The following is a 23102-nucleotide window of genomic DNA, read 5'->3' on the forward strand; positions in this document are numbered from 1 at the left end:
GTGTGTTTTTTTTTGTCATAACATGCACAAACATTTTTGTTTTATTTCAAGCTGAAATACAAGCTACTTAAATTGTTTTGTCAGTGACTCCACAGCACTAAATACTGTAATTTGTCCCTTTCTTTGGGTGAAAAAAGCCCTCCCCCACTTCTCAAGGCCTGTGTTGTGACCACATAGCTTTAAAACGCAGGTACACAGCACGCAGCAGACCGTGACATTGACAAAACCCTTCCAGGCAACAGTCCGATTTCGCCAGTGATCAGCACACCGCATCAAACAGTGAGACTGTTGCTGCAACTTCCTACCACACCACGACATTAACAAACCAATTTCCTGCCCGAGGGGTGCCCTCGCTGGGGTGTTTACAAACACAAAACACCTCAGGCAAGAACATGCAGGATTGCTCGCAGCTCCTACCATGCACCACGCTCTGGCCTGTGTGAGTTATGACTCCCATCCCTCTAAAAACCCCACACTGTGGTGGCCCAAGGTTGAAACCAGCGGGCGGCTCATTCAGGAAACCACTCAGGAAGTGCTTGGGCCTGATGGGATTGATCCAGCTTCCTCCTCTTATGAGACTGTCTGCAGTGTGTGCAGAGTATCCCATAATCCCACACCATGCCAAACACGCCCCTCTCTGTTTGATTCCTTATTGACATTTTCCGTGCCTCTATCATTCGGAAACACTTGCTGCACCCCATTTCACAGTGTTGATCACCCCTCCACACACCTGCCTATGGGATAGCAGAAGTGTCCCAAACTCTCAGAAACGAGTGAAGGGGCCTTTATCTGCCCTCCACTGCTCTCTTTGGTCAAGTTTATATATGCACACACATCATGCATGTTCCTCGCACTTGAAAATACACTTCAGCTGACCTTCCTGGTTAAATAAAGGACAACACATAAGTTTTAAAGATAAGAAAATGTATATATACCATACATTGCACACTTTACATGACATAAGTTATACTGTATTTACTTTAGTATTGAAATAATGCTAGCTTGTCAACAGATTTTTAGTTTTTAAAGTTTTTAAATTAAATTGTGCTTTTATGCTTTTAGTGGCTACCATTAAAGCCAATTACTGTTTTGGGAAAGCGCTTAAAATCCACTTCAATATACTTGCCTGGCTACTACTGTCACTAGTCACAACAAAAATTGCATTTCTCTAACTATTAAGTTTAGTTCAGTTGTACAGCTAGAAATGTTTTTTTTCCCCTTACAGGAAATTCAGTAATCAGCCAATTACTGTGCTGCACAGCTGACATCAGCTAGCTGGACAACTAGAAGTTTTCAAGAAATCTTTGAAAACTGAGGGGGACCATAGCTACCCTGGTTTGTTATAGTGACAGACAGCTACAAAGCTTAACATGAGGTCTCTTGCTAATTTCGCTAGATATCAAGGTTCCATACTAGGAAAGACATTTCCCTGCCAAATTACAATTTACAAGATAATATGGTTTTGCATGTTGTCTCATTTGGCATCTGACAATACTGGACTGTGTCCCAGAGTTGAGCTTCCCAACTGTCCCTGTACAGTGACAGGAACAACACAGTGGGCATTACATAACACTGGTAAAATGTCATTGCATGACTGCAAAGCCAGCGGGCCAACAGACTGGGACAAAACATTGTTTTTTTCCCTCTACACAGAGCTTCATCTTAACCAAAGCAATGGAACGTGACACTGACAACCATCCTGTATCACACATGACACTACTGAAAACACACTAACAACACGCTGATAAATTGCCAAGATCACCTAATATACAGAAGGATTGTATTTTGTATTGTGTACATCTAAAACTTAAAACAGGTATCATTTACTTTTATGTTTACAGTTTGACAAAAAACTGAATTCAAATAAAATTTAAAAAGTGTATTCAGTGCTTGCTTGCACTGTTTCAAGGCTGGCAGTGCCAACAGGCCTGAAAAATGACAGCCAGGCCTAAGCAACTAAAATATTGCATTGATAGCCTATCAGAGAAAGAATAGTTACAGAGAGAATACAGTTACCATCAGAGCAATCACAGATGCAACTGGAGTATAGCCAGAACAAGCACACTACAGGGGTATCCAACGATTCTGAACTGTATGCATTTCTATGAACTCACATAGCTAGTAAGCGTGTTGTCTTTAGACTAAAGAGACACATTTAGATTTAAATATACTCTTATGCTTCAGCTAGCAGGCCCAATCAATTTCTGTTTGCAAGCCTACTTGTGAATTTGAGATTTTATAGGCCTGGCCATATTGCCTTAATTTGCTTTAAACTGTGTAGCAAGCTAGCTACCTAGCACTGCATCCTTTTTATATAATTTTCACAATGTGTCTGTGAAACATTTTTTGAGGAAAAAACATTATGCACAATTAACTTGCAATATATTATTTTATTATTTGTTAGATTTGATAAATACCCATAAAGGTAACTAAGTAGTTGTTAGAACCCCCCCAACATTGTTTGTTGTTTGGCAAACACCCAACATCTGACTGGCAGCCACAGTCCCCCATCCCGGAACACACAACCAACACATAGAACAATACTCCTATTATTGTAAACTGTATGCTTTGAATAACAGTGCTCTGCTGTGTGAATATTTGCTTGCTGTTGTGAAGAATGTTCTGCAAAAAGATCTCCAAACAGGTCGGTTTAATTTCCTCCTCCTGTATTCAGAACATCTTTCCAAATATGAAAAGTCAAAACTAGTTAATCAATCAAACTGTATTGAAGCCACACTAATCATGCCTCAATAAAGTATCTGGCCTAGAGCTCCAGGTTTGTAAAAAATTATTACAAAAGAATAAAAATAAATAAAAAGTAGCATATTATTCACAGAACCCAATAATATCTGCCCACTTTTAAAACTAAAACTGCCGCTGGACACAGCAGAAAGTCAAACAACTAGATACAAAACCAAGACGCAATAAAAAGGAAACAAAAGAAGTCATGACATCAAGCTAAATTCTGAACTAGAAATTCAAGGGGTAGAAAACCAATTTCACAGGAAGTAGAGAGAGTAGGTTCTTTTTCTTTGCTGTTACAAGGTGAAACGTGACCTTTTAACACAGAAGTTAAAACACACATCTTGACGTAAGCTTAATGTTCCAAGCACTGTTGAAAAAGGAGTGTTCCCCCATGAAACCTGTATTCCCCTCTATTTATTTTTTTTTTCTTGAGCCACATGGTTAGCTTGTTTCCCTCTAGTTTGCCTCTCGCTGAATATGCTAACACTCGCTTGTTTCCTTCTATCCCCATCTAGCCACAGTGTCACAGGGGAGCTGTAAAAACAGGGCAGAGTACAGAAGATATTTTGACAACTGGAAGGCATTAGGGCCTGATTTTTCACACAGCCCGTGTCCAGAGAGTTTCCTCACAAACCTTTTTCCTTCCTCGACTGATATACTGCAGATGAGCACCCAAGTTGCCACCCCCCAGCTACTGTAGAAGACTTAAACACTAAACTCTCAATAGTTTTGCCTCTGTGCCCCACATCAATTTTTCAGGTATATGCAGGCTTCACCATTGCTAGTGTGCTCCAGTGATGATGACAGGATCTGAATATTCATACAGTTTTGAACGTTACTTACTGCTTTTGTCCAGTCGCCCTGTTTCTTCAATACTTTTATATTAAATGGAAGCATTTCATACCACCATCTTTACAGTATGCTGTTGGCTTCAATTTGAGAATCATTTTATTTCTGTAGCATTTCTGAAACGTTGTGGTAATGTAAATTTCTCTTAAAATATGACCCTCAAAAAGGCAGGGCTTACTTTTTACCTTAACTGTTTTTTTAGTGTTTAATGTATTATACAATTGTGCATGCATAAAGGACAGACCTTGATCTGCTTCAGTGAAATATTTTATTTTACCACATTTTTAGTAATATAAATTTGCACACAACAAATAGAACCCATTTCAACAATTCTTTTTTGGGGAGGTCTTTAATAAAAATATATGCAGACGATAGTTTAATTTTACTGCATTATTTCCATTACTGCCCAAGCGATTCTGCCAGTCAATTATTCACACCAAAAAATCTCAGGTCCTCCACCGCTGCGCTGTTCTTTGGCTGACAAACTGTAGGCCTCTTTTAAGGACACAACTCAAAGGCAGTAGTTTTTTGGGGTTTAGTGTTTTCAAGGCTTGAGGCAGTAAGTCATAAACACTATGCAAATGTAGTCTTACTGGGAAAGCATTGCTTGCTTTCTCTCACACCGTGCAGAAATGTCACCTCGGCCACGGGGCTGGCTCACTGCTGCTATGACCAATGCTAAACATAAACATGGACACTTCATTCCTTCCAATAAGTCCCTTGGCACAAAGTCCAGTGCTGCTGGTGGTAAAAGGAGACAAACAGGGCCTGGGTGATAACCACAGCATGACTGAGCAATCGGCAGACCGCATATTACGGGTGTCTCAATTGAAAATTAGATGAAATCACCAATGTTTCTTCATGTAATTTTTCTTAGTGTACTGCTGTGAATTTATATCCATCAGCAGGTGTGAAAAATTACCCTGATCCGGTGGTCCACTCTGCTTAGATAAACAAAAGTGGGGGGGGGGGGGGGGTCAATTTTCTACGTTTTGCCACGTAATGCTTTTTAAAAAGTGCTCTATTATTGAGCCTTTCCCATGACACAGTGAAAATGCAAAATTGTTTGATCATAAATTAAAGGGTAACCCTGGCGGTACGTAGAGCCACCAGAGTGACCCAGCCTATTCATCTTTTTAGCTTCTCCCCTACACAATGTGCACTATAAACTTTTATATGCTGCCTTTTGAAGTGCCGAAGGCAGAACAGAAGTACGCTAATAAATGCACAGCACTGTGTGGCAACTCCTCCGTCAACACACAGCCCACATGGATGAAAACATAGGCTATTTCTTTCCTCAAATCCTAATATCACATATATCTTCAGAAGAGGGGAAACCGAAGATATCAGAAACAACAGACTTGCGAAGATTATCAATGCTGTGACTGTGTGACAGGGAAGGATCACAAATTATGAGGGGTCTGTTGCTGTCAACACATCTTTTGACGTCAATCTGCAAATCTAACACTAACAAAAATCTTTCAAATGTATGTATTTCTGCTCTAAAGCAAAAATATTCGGTGGTGACAATGCATTTTAATAAGGCCAAAATAAAACAAAAAACCTGTTCTAAAAACAACTCTGAGCAATTAACCCATTCATTTTTAATCCAACAAGACCATGAGTTCTTTAAACAGACTGATAAAATGCATAAATACAATTATATAACTGGAACTAAACCAGACCTAAACACCAGACAACAAAAAAGTCTGACATTATACATTTTAGTGTCTGAGACGAAACAACTATATCAGGCCTATACCAAGAAAGGGTAAGAGATGTTCAGGAAATTTTTCTCCCATCAAGAAGCAGCACCGCTCTTGAACTTGTGCAGTACTTAGAAGTAAAAACACTACCTGGACACAGAGCTCATTATTCATGCTTTAGAGGACATTTTCAAGTAGCATTCCTCTCTTCCCAAGGGACACTAACTACCCCTGTAGAGGAACTTTGGAGTCTGAAAACTTCCAAGGCCTTTGCTTATTATCATCACACTGGATTAATAAAAAGTGCAGCCTTTTTAGCATTGTCTGTTTGATAAAACATTTTTGATAAACAGGTTGATTTGCACTATCACCAACACTTACCATCTTCTGCATCTCATTTTCCCCCTCATACAGTCATCAAATAGGCTGCATGCTCCATTGCGTTACCTCGACTGCTAATGTATTTCAACCAGCTGAACAAAATTTTAACACACTTGTAAAGTCAGAAGAATGTTCCTTCCTGTTCAATGAAAAAGACTGTAAATGGTCCTCTCTGCTTTGTACTTATTTTAAAAACAGTGTAATAGACCATGTAATCTATGAACAAACAAAGCTATTCAGTGAGAGAAACCAAGTCATTCCAATATCTTACTTGACAAATTTGCAATGAAGAGGCACAGTGCTGCTGTTGTTTTGCACAGCTTTTGGAGAATCCTACTTACTTTATGCGTAACTGTATGTGTCAGTTGTTGAGTTACCATTAAAAGTAGGTTGGGGGATAAAAGATAACATAGGCTACATCTAAATCTAATAAACTATGGGGGCTTGCATACCACTGGGACATTCAGAACGTTGGTAATCCTTCAACCCATACATTATATACATACGGGAGGGAGACAGACATGTAGATAGATATACCTGACATAATGAGCCAAACTGTACAGAGATTTTAAACTCACTGTTTCGACATAGATATGTACTGAGAACCACAGCTAAATCCAGGATTATACAGTGTGCCATTCTACTTAACTGTGAATTATACCTCTGAGTTACATGCAAAATCATTCTCCAAACTTAGGGAACATTAAGAGAACAGACAGCGAATTTCAACTGTCGGCACTCGCGGTCAGAACACCGTCATCTTCATTATTTTGACCATTTGACCATGATTTCTTTTTCTTCTTCAGATACCTCGTTTTAAGTGTAGTGTGGTTTTAGCGTTTCTTGCACATAACCGCTTAGAAACGTATTTCATAGTACATCCCAGTACTGTAACCTAAACATACCTGCCTTACAATTTTTTAGTCGGTTTACTCTATTTCTTACTTTGCGATCTAGCCAACTAGCGCGGCTATTTCTATTATTATTACTTAAAATTATCAAGCCACCCTAACATACTCGAAGATCAAATTTATCCATGCTCCGAAAGTGTCAAAAACTATTTGTCCTTATGCATCTTCCGTTCGTTGACATAAATTATTTTACATGCGATTTTAATAAAGACAGGCTTTAGGGATTTATGAATGTAGTGCATACATCGCTAACGTTGGGTCTGTGAAAGATTGTGTATTTTATGTTTGAAATATAACGTTAGCCTAGTTGTAGGTAGCCTATGTGGCTTGATTCTCTATTTGGCAATTCTGGTTAAACCCGGTTATCGGAGGGTTCAATTAATAAGTGTTATGTACTTACAGATATACAGTCTGGACAGGCAGGTCCTGTGGAGTATCCGTCAAATCCAAATTACTACAGTCCACCGAATCGCCAGTGCACGTACAATTCAGAGCACACGGCAAATCTGAGCTCAATCCGAAGTCGATTATCAGTTCCAGGCATAAAATTAAATAAAAAACATAATAAGACACCGATAGGACTTGTCCCTGCGACGCCGCCATTTTGTATCCAGTTTTAATAGAGCGGCTACTAATTTTTCGTTGTTGCCACAATTTGTTAATCTGATATTGTTTGTTTGTGTAGAGTATGTAATTTACTGTTGCACATAAATTGCTTTTAGTGTTTACATGGCAAATGAAATAAGTGTTAGCGAGCGTTTCCCGATTTCAGGAAAGTTTGCTACCTAGCTAGTTTAAAAGTGAAGTCCAGTTCGAGTTTCTCCCAGTGCCCTCCGTAACTAAATCAAAGGTGAATCACGATTAACAAAGCAATTCAAGAAACTTGTCCAGAAGCCAAAACTAAATGCAAGTTGCAGCAGTTGTCCTTAAAAGGTTGCCTGTCCGCAAGCTAAGCGCCTCGTTTTGGCTAGCATTTAGTTATTTCGAACTACTCAAAAAAGCAAAACGCGTAAAAAGACCTATTTCCAGAAAAAAAATCTTCACAGTGTAACGTTAAGCAGCTTCTTTCTGTTTAGCTGGCTAACGTAGCTGGCTGAAGCATTTTTCCTGGAACAACAAATGGACATGTTTTGTAGATATCCAGTCAGACGAGCGTAGCATTGCTGTTAACAACAAACTTTGATCACAAAACTTTTCTTCTTCTGTGTCCATACATCGTGGAAAACTTCACGGTCCCTAAACACACTTTTTACTTTGTTACAATGTTCCACAACGGTGAGAGTTAGGAGATCCGTACAATTCTTCCCTGAAGTTGATTTCTGAGCTGTCGTAGTGCTACAAAACACCTAAATGAAACACCAATCGTCAACGCCGATTCCCCCGCTGTCTTCACCAAGAAGAACCTCGTAGCTGCTTATCAGATGCAGTCTATGGCCTGGAAATCTCAGTGATCCGGTTACTAACAAATTCAGCCCCGCTACAGATCGTATCCACCATAAGAGTTTTTTTTTCTTCTTCGCCTCACTTTCTTTTTTTCCAGCGCGATTGCTCATGAACCCCACGTTGGGTGCATCACAGCTTATGGGAACCTCCCATTCCCTATTGCAATTGGCTCTTTAGGTTTGAGAAACGTTTAAACTCCCAATATTACTGGCTGTTGCGGATTCCTCAGGCGCCATAAGGTTCGACTGCCAGTGACCAGCTGTCACTCACAACTCGTTGACCCCACCCACGTTTCCCACCCCGGGTGTGAAACCGCGCCACCTCTTTTCACTCTCACCGCGTCTTAAAGGGATAGTGCTTTAAAACTAGAGGTTGTTGACGACGATTGGTACCATGTTTACGAACCCTTACCACTGGTATGTCTGGCCAACAACAAAAAAGAAACGTTAGAGGGGTCATATAAGCCTACTGTTCGCTCTGACTTTTTAAACATTGATCGGGAAAGTTAGGCGTTTTCTTAATCAGATCAGTAGAACGGAAGATCAAATAAACAGGTCTAGTGCATGCCTTGATTAGATCAACGGAATGCATGTTTCTTTGCAATCTCTGAACATTAATCACGCAGTTGTGGATCTTCTTATTGAGGAACATACATACATACATACATACAGAATAGACTCTGCTTATTTTAGACTATATTATATTTAGAAGGGAATGTAAATTGTATAAAACAACACTCACTGTCCCAATACAAGCAACGATACAACACCCTTATCCATCAAAGTCCCTATTTAACTTTTGACTTGTATTGTAAATATAGGTCTATTGTTATATTTAAAATGCATCATTTAAGTATATCATGTAATGTCTCAGTAAGATGCCCATCATCAAACAAAAACGTTTGCGTACGTTCTTTTCTATATATCATTTTAATATTTGTGAAAAGCAAATTCTGTTGAAATCACCCATTAGCAAAGTCTGTGAATTGGTCACTATTTTGCAAATTGAGCACAGGCCTACACGTGCTATATATAATTATATCTCTTAGTTTTTAATTTTTTGGTATTGTGCTTTTGGTGGCTTAATGAATTTGTAATAATTTATATATTTTCTAAATGGTCACCTCTCATTTTATCTTGTTGGTTTAAAGCAGATGCACGATTGCGAAAAAAGTATATAGATTTGTCAGCACAATTTTTGCGGGTTTTTTGGCAGGTTTACATGATTGATTTTCTGCAAACTATTGTAATCTTTGCAAGTTGGGATAGGTTGCGCCTCTCATGCAATTAATCACGAATGGTGGGAACGTCTACATCTGCACCTGTATATCTCGAGGGTGTTGTGTGGCGGTTTTCCTCGTTCCTTCTGCACTGAATAGCAATAGCTTTCTCATTGCATCATTACTGGCCGGTCAAAAAGGCAGGATCTACTGAGAGTTGCAGTCGAAAACGTATCACCGAAGGCGTGCTCTCGTGTGACGTCTTGAGAAGAACCTGACCCTAAGCGAATGTGCTGTTTAGTGGACTCACTGTTCTCGTTTTAAAATTCTGGCAGCTTTTTTCGAGTTTTACAGTTTACCGTTCATATGATATAATAAATAACTGAACGCATTACTTGATCTATCAATTAATCAATTTTGTACTTACTATGACAGGCTTTACAAAGGAATTTGCATATACATTTTTGATTGATTGATTGATATTATTTACGAATTACTATGAGCGGAGGATTTACGGTTAATTAAAGGCGACTGAGCCACCGTAAAAAGTCCTATATGTATTGCACATTAAAACCAGAAACAGGAAACATGCCTATATGGATATGAAGTTCCATTGTCCGAGTGGTCTGAATTATGCTATAGACACTCCGTCCTACGGGTTATGATGAATTATGTCTTAAGATTCACAGCGTTAAAATCATCATTCAGCCCCCCATGTTTCTCAGCGGTGGCGATGCAGGATATGATTTTGACATTAAATGCTTTACTCAGTGGCTCAACTTTGAAAATGCCTTTAGTTAGCGGGAATCCATTATCATATTTTTAGGTTGCCTCGTATGGGAAATGGTAAAAACTGTTACAACATAAAGTCACAATAAGTGTCTTTCTACTGTACAGCTCAGACTTACATGTAAGCATTGGTCAGGAATTTTGCTATATACATGCTGTATAATTTTTGCCTGAGGCTGATTGATCATGGCAGACTTGTTGCTCGCTGTCAATACAGGTAGAAGTAAAACCAACATCTCTTTCTCAGATCACACCTCTTCAGCAGTTGTGGGAAAAACAACTCATCATTAAGAAGCATGTTTCCATAATTTGAAATGTCAAGACAACTGCTTTTTTCACATTACAAATTGCATCTGAAACATGTCCTGAGCCATACAGTTTGTTACTTTGACTGGCTGTCCAAGTTTTCATTTTGGAGGAGTACAAAACACTGTTATCCAAAATATGTGGTCTTGCATATATATGCTCTTTAACAGATTGGTATTTGGATCAGGTATTCTGAAGACCTATTTTGAGAATGCTGTTGACATGTCTTATAATGTGATTTATCTGGATGTTGGCCAGCAGCAAATAATTTGCTGTCCAAATAACTTTTTATGACAGCAGGTCAAATGCTAGTTTAAGATTAGAATCAAACCACCAGGCCTACTGAAGAAGACCATAAAGAAACTTTAGTCATCTGGATTTAATGAAAATGTGTAAAATGGAAGACAATTTCATTTATTCATGGAAACCAACATACACTGACCTGCTGTTTATTTGCACTCTTGCATTGGTAATATCCCAGTTCAGTGGATGAAATAACACTTGATGAGCTCATGCAGTTTTGGGAGTTGAGGAGTCATACCACCTGCAGCCATATGTTAATCAGTCCCAAAAGAAGCAAGATTCACAGCATGCAGGAGTAGGGTTAGAGAGCTTTCGATTCAAGCTTTCCTTCAATGCTATTACAAAATGGATTAGTGATGTTTTGTTTCCAAATTGTGTTTGTTTCTTTTATCATTGCTACTGTAATGTATTGATTGCTTATCATGTAACTCTGAGAAAGATTATAAATTACATTGAAACATTGGTCTTGTAGAATGATTGGCATCTAAATTACTTTCATACCTTTTCTGGAGTTTTAGAGTTTTGACTTGTCCATAGTGGAAATTTCCTGACTAAAGGAATGTTTTCTTCAGTTTTTAACTTTAACTGTAAAATTTCTGGGATTTATAAAACAACGCAATCGAATATGCCTCACACAAAGAAAATTGCATCTGCATTGTGACTGAATATTACTTACAAAGAGATTGCACCAAAGAGATATTGCAAAGGGGGCATCAACATCACACATCCATCCATCACTTCACCCACATCCAAACCAAGAACCCCAAAATACACTTCTCAGGTCACAACAGCAAATGAAAAAAAACGGCAAAAGAATGAACTTAATTAACTTATTGAACAACAAACTCATCTGTCACATTCCAGCAATGGATGAGTACGTGTACTGTATCACATTAACAAATACCTGCTCAGGCTTACGCAAGATGTCAAGAGAATGGACACGTGGATATGTATCAGCGAGCTGAAGTGCTCTCTCTTTAAAGGATTCATTATGATAGATGGGTTTTTAAGATGCTGTGCTTTGAAGCATAAACAGCTACCACTACTAGACTTTTACTTAGTTACCTCCCACCACATCAGTAGAGTGGTGTTTGAGTGATGGGAAAATGGATGTGAGTTGGTCTGTAAGTGTTTTATAAAGGGGTAATGACTGCACCAGATGAGTGAAGCTCCCATCCTCAACCTAGCGTGGATGTTGTCTTCAGCTGGAAGCGGATGAAAGGGTATCCAGGCAAGTTAAAAGATTATGCGGGGCATAGAGACATTGACTTAGGGAAAAAAATCATGCTTTCTGCATTGGCGATTATTACAGGAGGGGCTCGGTGCGATTCATCACGCTCTTCTTTGTGGAATCTTCAAAGATAACGAGCCATCTGCTCAGGCTATTCATCAGCAATAAAGTGGAGAAGCGTGAAACAAGGCCATCTCATCATCCTCTCATTCAATGGCTAACGGGTGTGTGGGTAGGAGCGGGGAGATGCCTCCCTGATGGGAAACAGAGCTGCTTGGACCCCTTCAGCAGCACCCGGCCCTCGAACTACTGCAATCCAAATTCACTCTGCAGGTGGCTCTGAATTCCTGAAGTTAGAGGAGGGAATCTGCAAAACCTTGTACCACCAGAGAAATTGTGTGGCTCATTTTTTTTTCTTTTTGTGTAGACAACAACACTGATGTTTCGATGTTGGAGAAAATATATGTAGCTGTAGTAAATTACTATCATGTGTAAGCAGCATGGATTTTTCACTTGTGGATATCTGAGGACAGAGAATCAGTAAAAAAAATGTTACAACTTGATAGAATAAAATTTGCAGTTTAAGCACTTGATTCAATTGTAATACACTCTGAATGTAATACACTTTGGATAACCCACTAATAGAGATTTTATTTGATCAATGCTCCCACATTGTCACAGCCATTGAAATTAAATAACTAAAAGCATGTGAGAATTTCTCTGAGTAATCGTTATCCCTTTGACCCAAAGTGAAGGAGAAAATGTTTTTTTGATTAGATTGAATTCAGCTTTTACTTTATATGGCTCAGTTGTTAGAGTGAAGGAGACAAAATTCTGTGTAAAAAAGACAGCTTTAGTGTAGTGCCAAGGGTGTTGAGTTCCTCACCTCTGTCCCTTCACAGGTGTCCAAACAGAATGGCTTTGGTTCTTATTGAATATGTGCACTAGCATTTACATTACTCACCATTGTTTGTTCAGTAATGTGAATGATTTTCACCATTTCTGCCAAGTTTCTTTCATTTCTTATCATTCTCCATGGGACATGCAAGCTGAGCATGATGAAAGAAGCCTCTTCTCTGTCCTGTCAGCTGAAGGTGGGTGTTGTACTTCTTTTTCTATCTATTCTATGTATTCACGGTCAAACTTCAGCAGTGGCGAAGGCATGCATTGTTGAAAGAGGGCTGTGTCAACAGTTTGTTTCCATTTCTTTTCAAAAGGAGTTTACCCAATTTGTACATGCCCCACATCCTCACCCAGAGACAAATTCAACTTTCTGGAGTTAAATCAACCTTCAATGCGTGAAAAAAAAAGATTGAGTCCAGTGATTCCTATGTTTATTTGGTTATGATTGTTTTGATAAACCTCGGCCAAAGAATATTTCATAAAAGCAGCGATGGCTTGGAACGTTTTTGTTCTGCGTGAGGAGAGGAATGCTCTGTGCTGAGTCTCTTTGAAAGGTGGCTGCTTTGTAATGTGGTTGAAGTGGTGAACCAGCTTTTGTCAGACAGCATTCTTTGTTCTGTTTTTAATGTGAATACATTAGCACAGAGGCCTTCACCCTCCCCATAGGTCACCCTTTGCTTTATTTCCTTTTGTAGAGCACGTTGTGAACAACCTGAATCAACCTGTTATACTGCAGACCTCTTTCCTTTCAAGAATTCAATTCATTCTGGGGCTTAACTAAGGGGGCAATTCTGTTCTTCTGCATTGCATCCTAAGGAATGATGCTGATATTCATCAATCACGTATGTCTTTCAAAAATTGAAGTTCCCACCAAACTCATCATGTAACAGTTGCTTAATTTAGTTATTTCAAACTGAGGACATGCAGTAAAGTGAACATTGAGTGATCCTCAATTCATCCAAATAATGGAAAAATGCACCTTACATGAAAAACTGAAAAAAAAATCAGTCCACTCAAAGTGTGAAGCCAGATTAAATTATAAACTGTTAACAACGAGGCACATGGTGGCATTTATAATCTCCAGTAAATTCTGGTGTTAAATCTGAATCCACTTTCCAACATGCTGTTTTTACAATTTCCCTGAAGTTCCATGTGTTCATGTTTCTTTGTGACTAATTGAATATTTTTTGCCTGGTGCATGAGACTGTTTCTCTTCAGGAATTAGAGCTTGCGCAGCCGTTTGTGGCACACTAACAAACCGAAACTAAACAAATACTGAGTGTTTTTAAAACCTCCAAGTGGTTAATGGGACAGCTTGTTGCAGGCTGATTCAGACAGAGCTCCTTCTAGAAATTGAATTAAATCTTCAAAAGAGGCCAATGAATGTACAAACCCGTGGCGGAAAATTCAATTTATTTTCAGTAACATGATCCCTCTCTTCACCAAAGAGCATATGGCTTCTCTCACTGCATCGTGTATGTTTACAGGCAAATAATCCCACTCCATTACATTATCTAAAGTGTATGATTAACTGTGAAGAGTAGGCAATTAGTGGGTGCGTTAGCTGTGTCGGGGGCAGTGCTGAATCGCCTGCACTTGGTGAGTCACCATCCAGCCCGGGGGAATGGAATGACTACACAGGCACATCCAGCACTAACTGCAACCTGCCTGTCTCTGTTACTTTGTTATTTAGTCACTATTCATTCCATATAAATTCTAGCAAGTGCCCATGTTTTTGCTGAATCCTCTGGCAGAATTTTGGCATGACAAAATCTGTATTTGTCCCATATTGTTCTTCTGACCACTTTTACACAAGTTCCTCCCGCCACAGCCACATATTATAGGCTGTTATGAGAAGGCTAGCATTAGCGAGGTGACTTCAACAGCAAACATACAACATAAAATTACCATTCTCCTCTGAGGCCATAAAAACAACGTGTACTATAGAAGGAGGATGGTGACATATCTCAAACCCATGTATAAAGCTCCAGGGAGACCTGTCCTGGAAAACCTGTCTTGCATAACCGTAAGGGGGAAAAACAGTTATCCTTCCATTCTCTGTGCTTAGGCCACACAAAGCACAGCCCCTGAATGGCTGGTGAGAAACTCGGCCAGTAATCAATGGCCTGTGGTTCACTCATGCAGTGTGCTCCCCAGTTTTTTCTTCCCAAGGTAAAATGGGCCAGCTGCTGCTGCTGGGACCTTTCCCTCAGCTGAATAAACTGGCTCTGAATGGAAGGGGGTACTGGCCATTGAATTGGGGGCCAATGGAGTCCTACAGAGCCTCTAACCAAGAACAGGGCTCATCAGGTCAGTTATGACAAGGAAGGAGGGCCTCATTTAATCACACATAATAGAAATTAGCATGGTGTAATGAACCCGCTCCAAAAGTCCACTATTGTTCACTTCAAAAGGGAGAGCGAGAGAGCGACATTAGAGATGAAATTTGAAGCCTCCGGCCAAATACGAATTGGCAGGTGTCAGCTGTCTGCAAGCATGACTTAATTAAATCTAACACAAAACTTTTTTTTTCTGAGAAGTGAGCTGTATGTTTTTGCATATTTTCAAATGAGAAAGGTTATGGTAGCAATCAATTCGTTGTATAGATACAACTCTCTGCACGTATATATTCAGACCCTGTCTTCAGTGTATAAATAAATACAAGCAAGTACTCCGCTTTTGTTGTGTCTCACTGAACTGTCTTTCTGAAATTAGGAAAAAAACATGATTTTGTCCCTCTGCAGTTGTTTAAAAGAACACTGAGGGATGTTTCCCATTGTCAGTAATGGATTGTTATTTATTCTACTGGAATGTGCTCTCAGGGCAACAGTTTGCTGCTAAAGGCTTAAATTCCCAGTTTGGCTGGCAGTACATAATCGGTTTCCTCTGACAGGCGAAAGATCTGTCTCTCTTTTCTCATCCCAAGTTAAACCTGGCTAACCTGCTGACATGGGTTTGTTGTTCACCCCAAAATTGCAGTGATTTCACCCCTCACCGTTGCAGCTGTGGAGCTTATGGCTGTCTGCCCCCAGGCCCCCATTGGAGCTAATGGGATAATGGTTGCCACGTTCTGAATGCTCACAGCCTATGGAGAAGGTGGGGATATGCTGATGTAGGTGACTGCATGAGTGAAAAGATTTAGTTTAAATGTAAAAACTTAACCCTGATGGGATTCTAAGGATATCCCCTTTTCTGATATTACATTCATCCTACAAATCAATACACATTATCTCATCATGCACGGCATTTTGGGATCATACCATTATTAATCAAGTTAGTTGAACACTGAAAGCAAGAGATTTGTGAATGAGGAGAAATAGCACTTGGGGAAATGTTGACATGACCTCATAAATGTTCAAAGGACACATATTTTTATTTCATTTTTCTAAGAAATAGTGTTGTGACGTTACATCACATTTGATACATTTTTGCTTTCTTTCACTGTAATTCTCAATGACAAAAGAAACACAAAAATGTGGATATATGAAGACTAGAATGCATTCTTTACATGGAAAGTTTTAAAATACAGTGCAAAACATGTCACATAAAGATTTTCGAAATAATAACAAGAATAGAGTACAGCAACCTTTACTTGTTATGGTTACATGTTAGGATGTGCTACATAACTAATCAGAGAAGGCTAATGATAAAGTTCAAGTCTCAGCTTTCCCCTCTCTCACCGACAGAACTGCTTGCATCAGAATACCATGTATGTATGTGATGTTATGACAGTTAGCATTGCAATACTGTATTAACATTACATTTCAGGATCACAACTTCCTAAAATGAACATTTTATTCACGTATTCACCCCTTCATTAGATTACACATTATTTATTCTCTTTGACAGGCTCTCAAAACCTTCTAAAGTAAGTTTAAGAACCTGCCAACATGTAATACTGAAGTTCTATGCCAAAAGATTCTTGAACATAGAACTGGAAATGCACTAGACTAGTCACCCTTAACTTCGCTGAAGAAGCAAAGGTTCAAATTACTACATATTTTATCAGTAGAAACATACGTAACTCATTTCAGCAATTTTTTTATCATTTGATTATGGCTTCATTTGTGCATAAAAATCTCTTCTGTTTCAGTTTCAATGCACATCAATGAACATCGTTTTCATCCCAATTCCATGACTGCTCATGTGTCTTTCATATTTTAATATACATATTTTAAGTCAACAGCAAAACTACATTCTATTCTTTTAATTGTTGTAGTAGAATTTAGGTAAAATTTGAACCATTTCTTTGAAAGGCTCACAATATAAACGGCAATTTGTCATAATATTGTGAGTTTATATTGGGGTTTTGATTTGCTCTGTCCCTTAGTAATGAGTAAGAGAACAAATGGAAGAAAAAAACAAAGAGACATTTCACAACCTAAAAACAATACACATAAGAGTATGTTTCAACTTAGCTTAACCTGAAAATTAATATTATGCCTATCTATCATGTTACCTATTATGCTACAGTGTTAGTATTAAAGAACAGCCTCTCTGGCAGCACAAAATGATAGCAGTTCCTATAGAGCATTCTGCACAGGGGAGACATGATGTGATACTTTGTCCGACCTAATGAAAACACACAGTAACAGTTGTGTGACTGTGCAATAAGTCATAGCTGTGACTTAGGATTGGGATAAGCAAGGCTGAGAGTAGCGCCCATGGTGGAAGCTCAAAACAAGCAGAAACTATTCCTGGCCATCAGAGGCCCTTACAGTGAGCTAATTCAGAAAGAGAGAGGGCTGGAATGCATAGCACAAGGGCCAGCTGTAAGCACTTGAGCCCTGCCAGAGCATTTAGCACTGTGATAAATACTGGCAAACAAAGGAAGGTACCCCAGGAGCATCAATCTTCAGCGCTACATGATGGATGAAGGTTCCACCTCTCTTAATAATAATACCAGCTTTTTTCTCTTTGAGTGTAGTTTACAAATAAACACATATGCTCACGAACACATAGAGACTCACATGCACATATGCGTGCACACGCACACACACATGCACACAAATGCTTGATTGAAAGGGAACCACAAGGCTCAAGCATATGGGTGCCCTGGAAAGCCTTTCCTGAATGCTGTGAAGCAAGGACTGTGGGAAAATTATAATTTATCGAACATATACTGTGTTTGTTAACAAAAGAAAAGTTTAGGGTGGAAATCCTGTCATGATGCAGCAAACCTTCATTGACTGGAGCAAGAAATAAAATTACTCACTCATGTTACAGCAAATGGACAATCACAAGAAAAGGTGTCACAGGTCTCTCTGCTGAAGCATAATGAATTTAACAGCTGCATATAGAGTGTGAACATATCAATAATTCATATTCAGAAAGCACCCATGCCACATGGACACTAAAGTAGCTATTGACCCCTAAAGGGGACTGGCAGATGCCCGCTGGATCTGTGCATAAATAATTCAGATAGAAATACAATAAAATAATCTAGTAAGGCTTTCATTACAGTGTAAAAATATACCAAAACTAACATCCACATACCATTCCAATTTGAAATCCAAAAAAATGTAACTTGATGGATTCACATATTCCACACTAGTGCAGAAATACGTGATTGGACATGAGGACTTTTCTATCTTGGAATGAAATGGAAATATGAAGAAAACACACAGTGCAGTGTAACGAGGAGAAAAGCTGGAGATGAACCATGCTGACATGATTGATGCATTTCAGAGAGCACTTTGTGCTCAAACACACATCCATTAGTCTTTTAAAGCAAATACAAAGATTGCGTTTTCACAGGTGTTCACAGCAAGATGTTCGCTTCGAGCACAAGCGTGCCCTTGTCAGTTGGGGTGGGGGGTGGCGGTGGTGGTGGGGGGTGGTGTGTGGTTGGGGGGTGGGGGGGGGGGGGGGGGCAGTGGCTGCATATCTGCCCGTAACTTTAATTATTCCTGTTCTCAACCTTCTGGTCACTTGACAAACATGTCAGCTCCTTCTGCATACTCTATCACAGGGTAAAGGATTTGGCAAGCCTAACTGCACGTCCAAACAGAGAGTTGGTATCCTTTTGGGTGGACCTGCATTGGATATGTATAATATCTTAGATTGCACCTCGGCTTTGTTCTGCAGGAGTACCATAAAGAATGCTGAACATTTAGAAATCAAATACCATAGTATCGTTTGACATGCACAGTCACTGATCACTGAGTCAACATAACATGGAGCTAATGTAGCCACAGACACAAGGTGAAAGTGTTGTAACATCACACAGTCTAGACCCCCTCCCCACATCTCCTCCATCCCTCTAGTAAACACACACAGAGCCCCACCCAGATTCATGCACCGAATGCGAGCTGCAAGCTTTTTACATTGTCAAGACATGGAATACCTTATTAGAATGAATTATGACCTCCTCACACAATGACTTGAACATCCCGTTCAAATTAAAATTCCAGAATAACTTAGATTTTTGAATTCCACACTAAATGTTTCATAAAATTAATTTCACCATGCTACAAGATAGGATGGTTTAACATCTAGCATTACCAAATACCATGGTAATGCTTTCCATATGCATTGCTTTACATTCAATACAAAATGACTAATTACTCCCTTGGCTGGCAGCATTTAACATGAGCACCATGAGTGAAAGGTATTGTTAATATGTGGTGTTTCTGATAGCCTGTTAAAGCAGTAGCTGCAATTTGGTCAACTAGGTGTTGTATGATTGGTTTAATGATGCTTTATTATGTCTTAATAGTTAGAGCATTGATTTTGTGATGAAGGGTTTGCAAGTTTCAGTCCCTTGTGGAATGCTGCTGTTGCTATGGATGACCTGAAATGCTTCAGTAAACATTCAGCAGCACAAATGGGTTATGTGTGAAATGTAAGTTTGCCTGGTCAAGGGTGTCCACTCAGATAACTTTTTTGTTGGGGTAATCTCCCTGACTTTAAGCTTGCATGAATTATGTAGCATCTTATGCATCTTCTGTGACAGTAAATAACTCAGACAATAGTGCAGCCTTTAAGAAAAAAAAATGTGCTAATCACCAGCACATTGGAATGAAGAACAAATGCAAGGCATCGGTTGGGTGAGAGGAGCAGGCCCGGATCCCTAGCGATTCGTTCAGGCTCTTATCTGTTGGTTCTGGTGGGGGGAGCGTGGGCTTTGCAAGCGTGACAGTGCAGATGCACAACAGTCCTGCGCATCTAACTCAAACATGCTGTTTTCCATATTTCCACATCCCTGCTGTCTGCCCGCCACCTGAGCTTGGCAGCCATGGACTGCACACCCCTCTCTTTTCGCATGTGTATGTGGATGTGTGTGTGTGTGTGTGTGTGTGTGTGAGTGTGTGTGTGTGTTTGTGCATGTGTGTGTATATGCTGAGAACAGACCCTTAAAATTCATTTTTGCAAGAATCAGTACAGTTGAGCAGTAATGTATTGCTGTTCTGCTTGGGGAAAGAGCTTTACAGTTCAGCAGTGTCAGAATTTTGTCATTTAATTTAGCCCCAATATAAGTAATTTTACTTAAAATTTCAAGTAAGAATACATATAAACATATAGACATGCATAATATTGTTATTTCTGGGTGCCTATTGGGGTGGGGTCAACTTTATGTACATTTTTTCAAAACAGTATGAATCAGAAAACATAAAACAACATTTATTCTCTCCTAAACCTAAATGAAGTGCAATATTTTAGGAGGAATAAACTGGGGAAAATGAATGCACTTTTCAACCATTATGTGATAGAAATGGAGACAGCATTACATTATAGGTTACACATACATGTAATTTATTCAATTACAATACTGTATAACATTTAAATTTATACACTTTCTGCAATAATCCAAAATTATGATTCGTACGTGATTTGCAGATTTTTCTCTGTATTCAAAGGACCCCACACTGTATAAGGTCAAGGAAAAAGGACAATGGAAAAAGACCCTGTCACATTCCTCTCATGTAGATATATTTACATGGTAAAATTTTTCGTACACAGATTTATGTAGATTTAAGGTCTATCACTACTGTTTTAAGGATCCATGCCACTTAGATCAGTTTGATCAAAGTCAAAAGAATGAGTGCCTCGAGTTAAAAAAAAAAAAAGTGGAAACCAGAGCTATTAATATCTGTCTGAGAATCTCTCAGATGAAACTTAAGCCGAGGTTCTGACTCACTGTGGCCATTAAAGATCCAGTGGTAGCCTACTTATTGCAAAAGAGTAGCACTTTCCCAGGTGTCTTAGCCAGGTATTGTGCAAAGGGCAGAAGAAGAGCTGCAATTTTAATCTAGTAATCTAACGGACACAGTAGCACGATTCCTTTGGAACTGACGCGCTCCCTGTATTGTTTATTTGTGTCTGTGTGGGTGAAATTTAAAGAGTCGTAATTAGAGTCATTAAAAGGGTTGCTGGTTTTGGTATTGCCGGCCAAATTGGCACTGGTTTTGTGTGATTGAAAGGCCAACTGGCATTTTGGCATTTTTTTCTTCCAAAAATTGCATAAACCCAACAAAAACATGAATTTTGAGTTACGAATGAAAGATGGAGTCATTTATCTCTCCTCAGTGATTAGTTTGTAAGAAGTCTGTTGGCGGTTTTTGGCTTTTTCCAAGGTAAAGGTTGTTGGGCAGTTGGCCTTTATTTCAGCAGTGTAACCTGGTTTGTCTTTTTCCTTTTTTGACTTGGTTTGGGACATTGAAATCAGGCTGGCAATCCTGATACTTAATGAATGTTTTTTCACTGGTGAGTGTTATGATGATTGTTTTGTTAAGTAAAGAATAACTTCAGTCTTGAGAAATGGATAATTTAAATGAATGGTCTTGGACTTGGTGTATGGACAGTGTTATACTCTGCTCAATATTCTGCTGTTCTACCCAAACAAACAGTCCTGCAGCTGTGGAAAATGGGGAAGGTAATATTGTTGTCAACGGCAGAGTTACTACCTCTGCTTTTTAAAACAGGTAAATTCTGTTTTTCAAAATGGCCAGTTTCATTTTTTGGTTTTACTTCCATTTTTGTCCATTTGATGTACCAATTTCATAAGTCTCCTAAAAATGTACACAGAAGCTTAAGTAACCACAGCAATGTTGTTGGTACATAATAATATGATGTTTGATTAACATGGAGGAAAATTAGTGTATTTTCTCCTGAACACAGCAATGAACTATCAAACTTAAAAGTTTCTCATTAACATATGAATTGAAATAGGAATTTGTGAACTCATGCTGATTGAAACCAAATACCCAGGCACACAATGGATGTGTTTGTGTGTCATCTTTTAGAAAGAGTAGTCTTCCCAGACAGAGATTAATGGTTCTGTTTCCTCTCTGTATTATTCCACACCCTCCCTCGCCCGACTTTCATGGAGCTGACCTTGCTAAGTCGCATGGATCTGGAAAAAGATGGAAATCTTTCAGGGGGATTCTTAACACACCAACTGTGTGAAAGCCACATCTGCTCTGAGGTCAGCCACGCTGATGTGGCTGTCAGGTGACCAAGTTCCTGCGAGTGCTGGACCAGACTGCAGCACAGAGAATGCCCGTTTGGCTGGCAGATGTCCTCTCCCAGCAGAACCAACAGGAAATGCCTGACTAATTGGGAAGATTAGTGAAGATTCTGGCAGCTGTTTGAGGAGATGGCGAAAGGCAGAGTGAAGACACGTTCCCCGCTGTGTTGCCTTTAACTCTTTGCTCTCAAGGAACGATCGCCAGCGTCTGCACAACCAAAGGCAACAACTGTTCTGTGACAGGGATAGATGAAGAGAATAAGATCCTCAGGTTTTAGACAACAGGACAAACACAGCTTTCTCATTTCTTACAGCTTGTTCACTCATGCTACGGGGTCCTAACAGATACGTGGGGCCATGAGCAAAACACAGCAGTGTGGTGTAGCTGTAAGAAGCACAGCTTGTAACCCAAAGATTGCAGGGTCCATTCCTAGGTGGGGCAGTGCTGTTGTACCTCTGAACAAAGTGATTAACTTGAATTCCTTCAGTCAAGGTCCAGCTGTATAATTGGATGATATGTTAGCTTTGTATGTTGCTCTGAATAACAGTTTATGCTAAGATATAAAATAATTTAAACACACAGTGGTTGGAAGGCAGGGTGCTGGAATGGAGAGGCGTTTGTTTATGGATCCCATTCACTGAACTGCTGCTGTATCATGGCACAAGGTACTTAGTCCCCCTTCACACAACAGTAGAAGTCACCTTACTTCAAGCTTCACCCCCACTATCAGAGCTACCCTCACCTCGGTGTGAAGGGTCCAACCACAGTGTAAATAATGGCTGTCACACAAACACAGAGTGCCGTTGGCAGGGATGGGGGACATAGCTATGTTTCTCACTGCTTTGA

The 23102-nt window shown here is 39.4% G+C and overlaps 1 protein-coding gene across 2 annotated transcripts in view; it reads right to left on the reverse strand.

Annotated features, from left to right (window-relative positions):
- lrig1 (leucine-rich repeats and immunoglobulin-like domains 1) overlaps window positions 1-7680 on the reverse strand; it is a 38404-nt gene extending 30724 nt beyond the window's left edge. The window contains exon 1 of one of the 2 annotated variants that reach the window (XM_036531706.1): window positions 6993-7680. In XM_036531706.1, the coding sequence (XP_036387599.1) occupies window positions 6993-7195 (203 nt within the window). In that variant the 5' untranslated portion in view covers window positions 7196-7680. The remainder of the gene's footprint in view (window positions 1-6992) is intronic. The other variant, XM_036531705.1, reaches the window with a different exon arrangement.
- Between the last annotated feature and the right edge of the window lie 15422 nt (window positions 7681-23102).

Source organism: Megalops cyprinoides, chromosome 6 (genome assembly GCF_013368585.1).
Source record: "Megalops cyprinoides isolate fMegCyp1 chromosome 6, fMegCyp1.pri, whole genome shotgun sequence".
Taxonomy (NCBI): Eukaryota; Metazoa; Chordata; class Actinopteri; order Elopiformes; family Megalopidae; genus Megalops; species Megalops cyprinoides.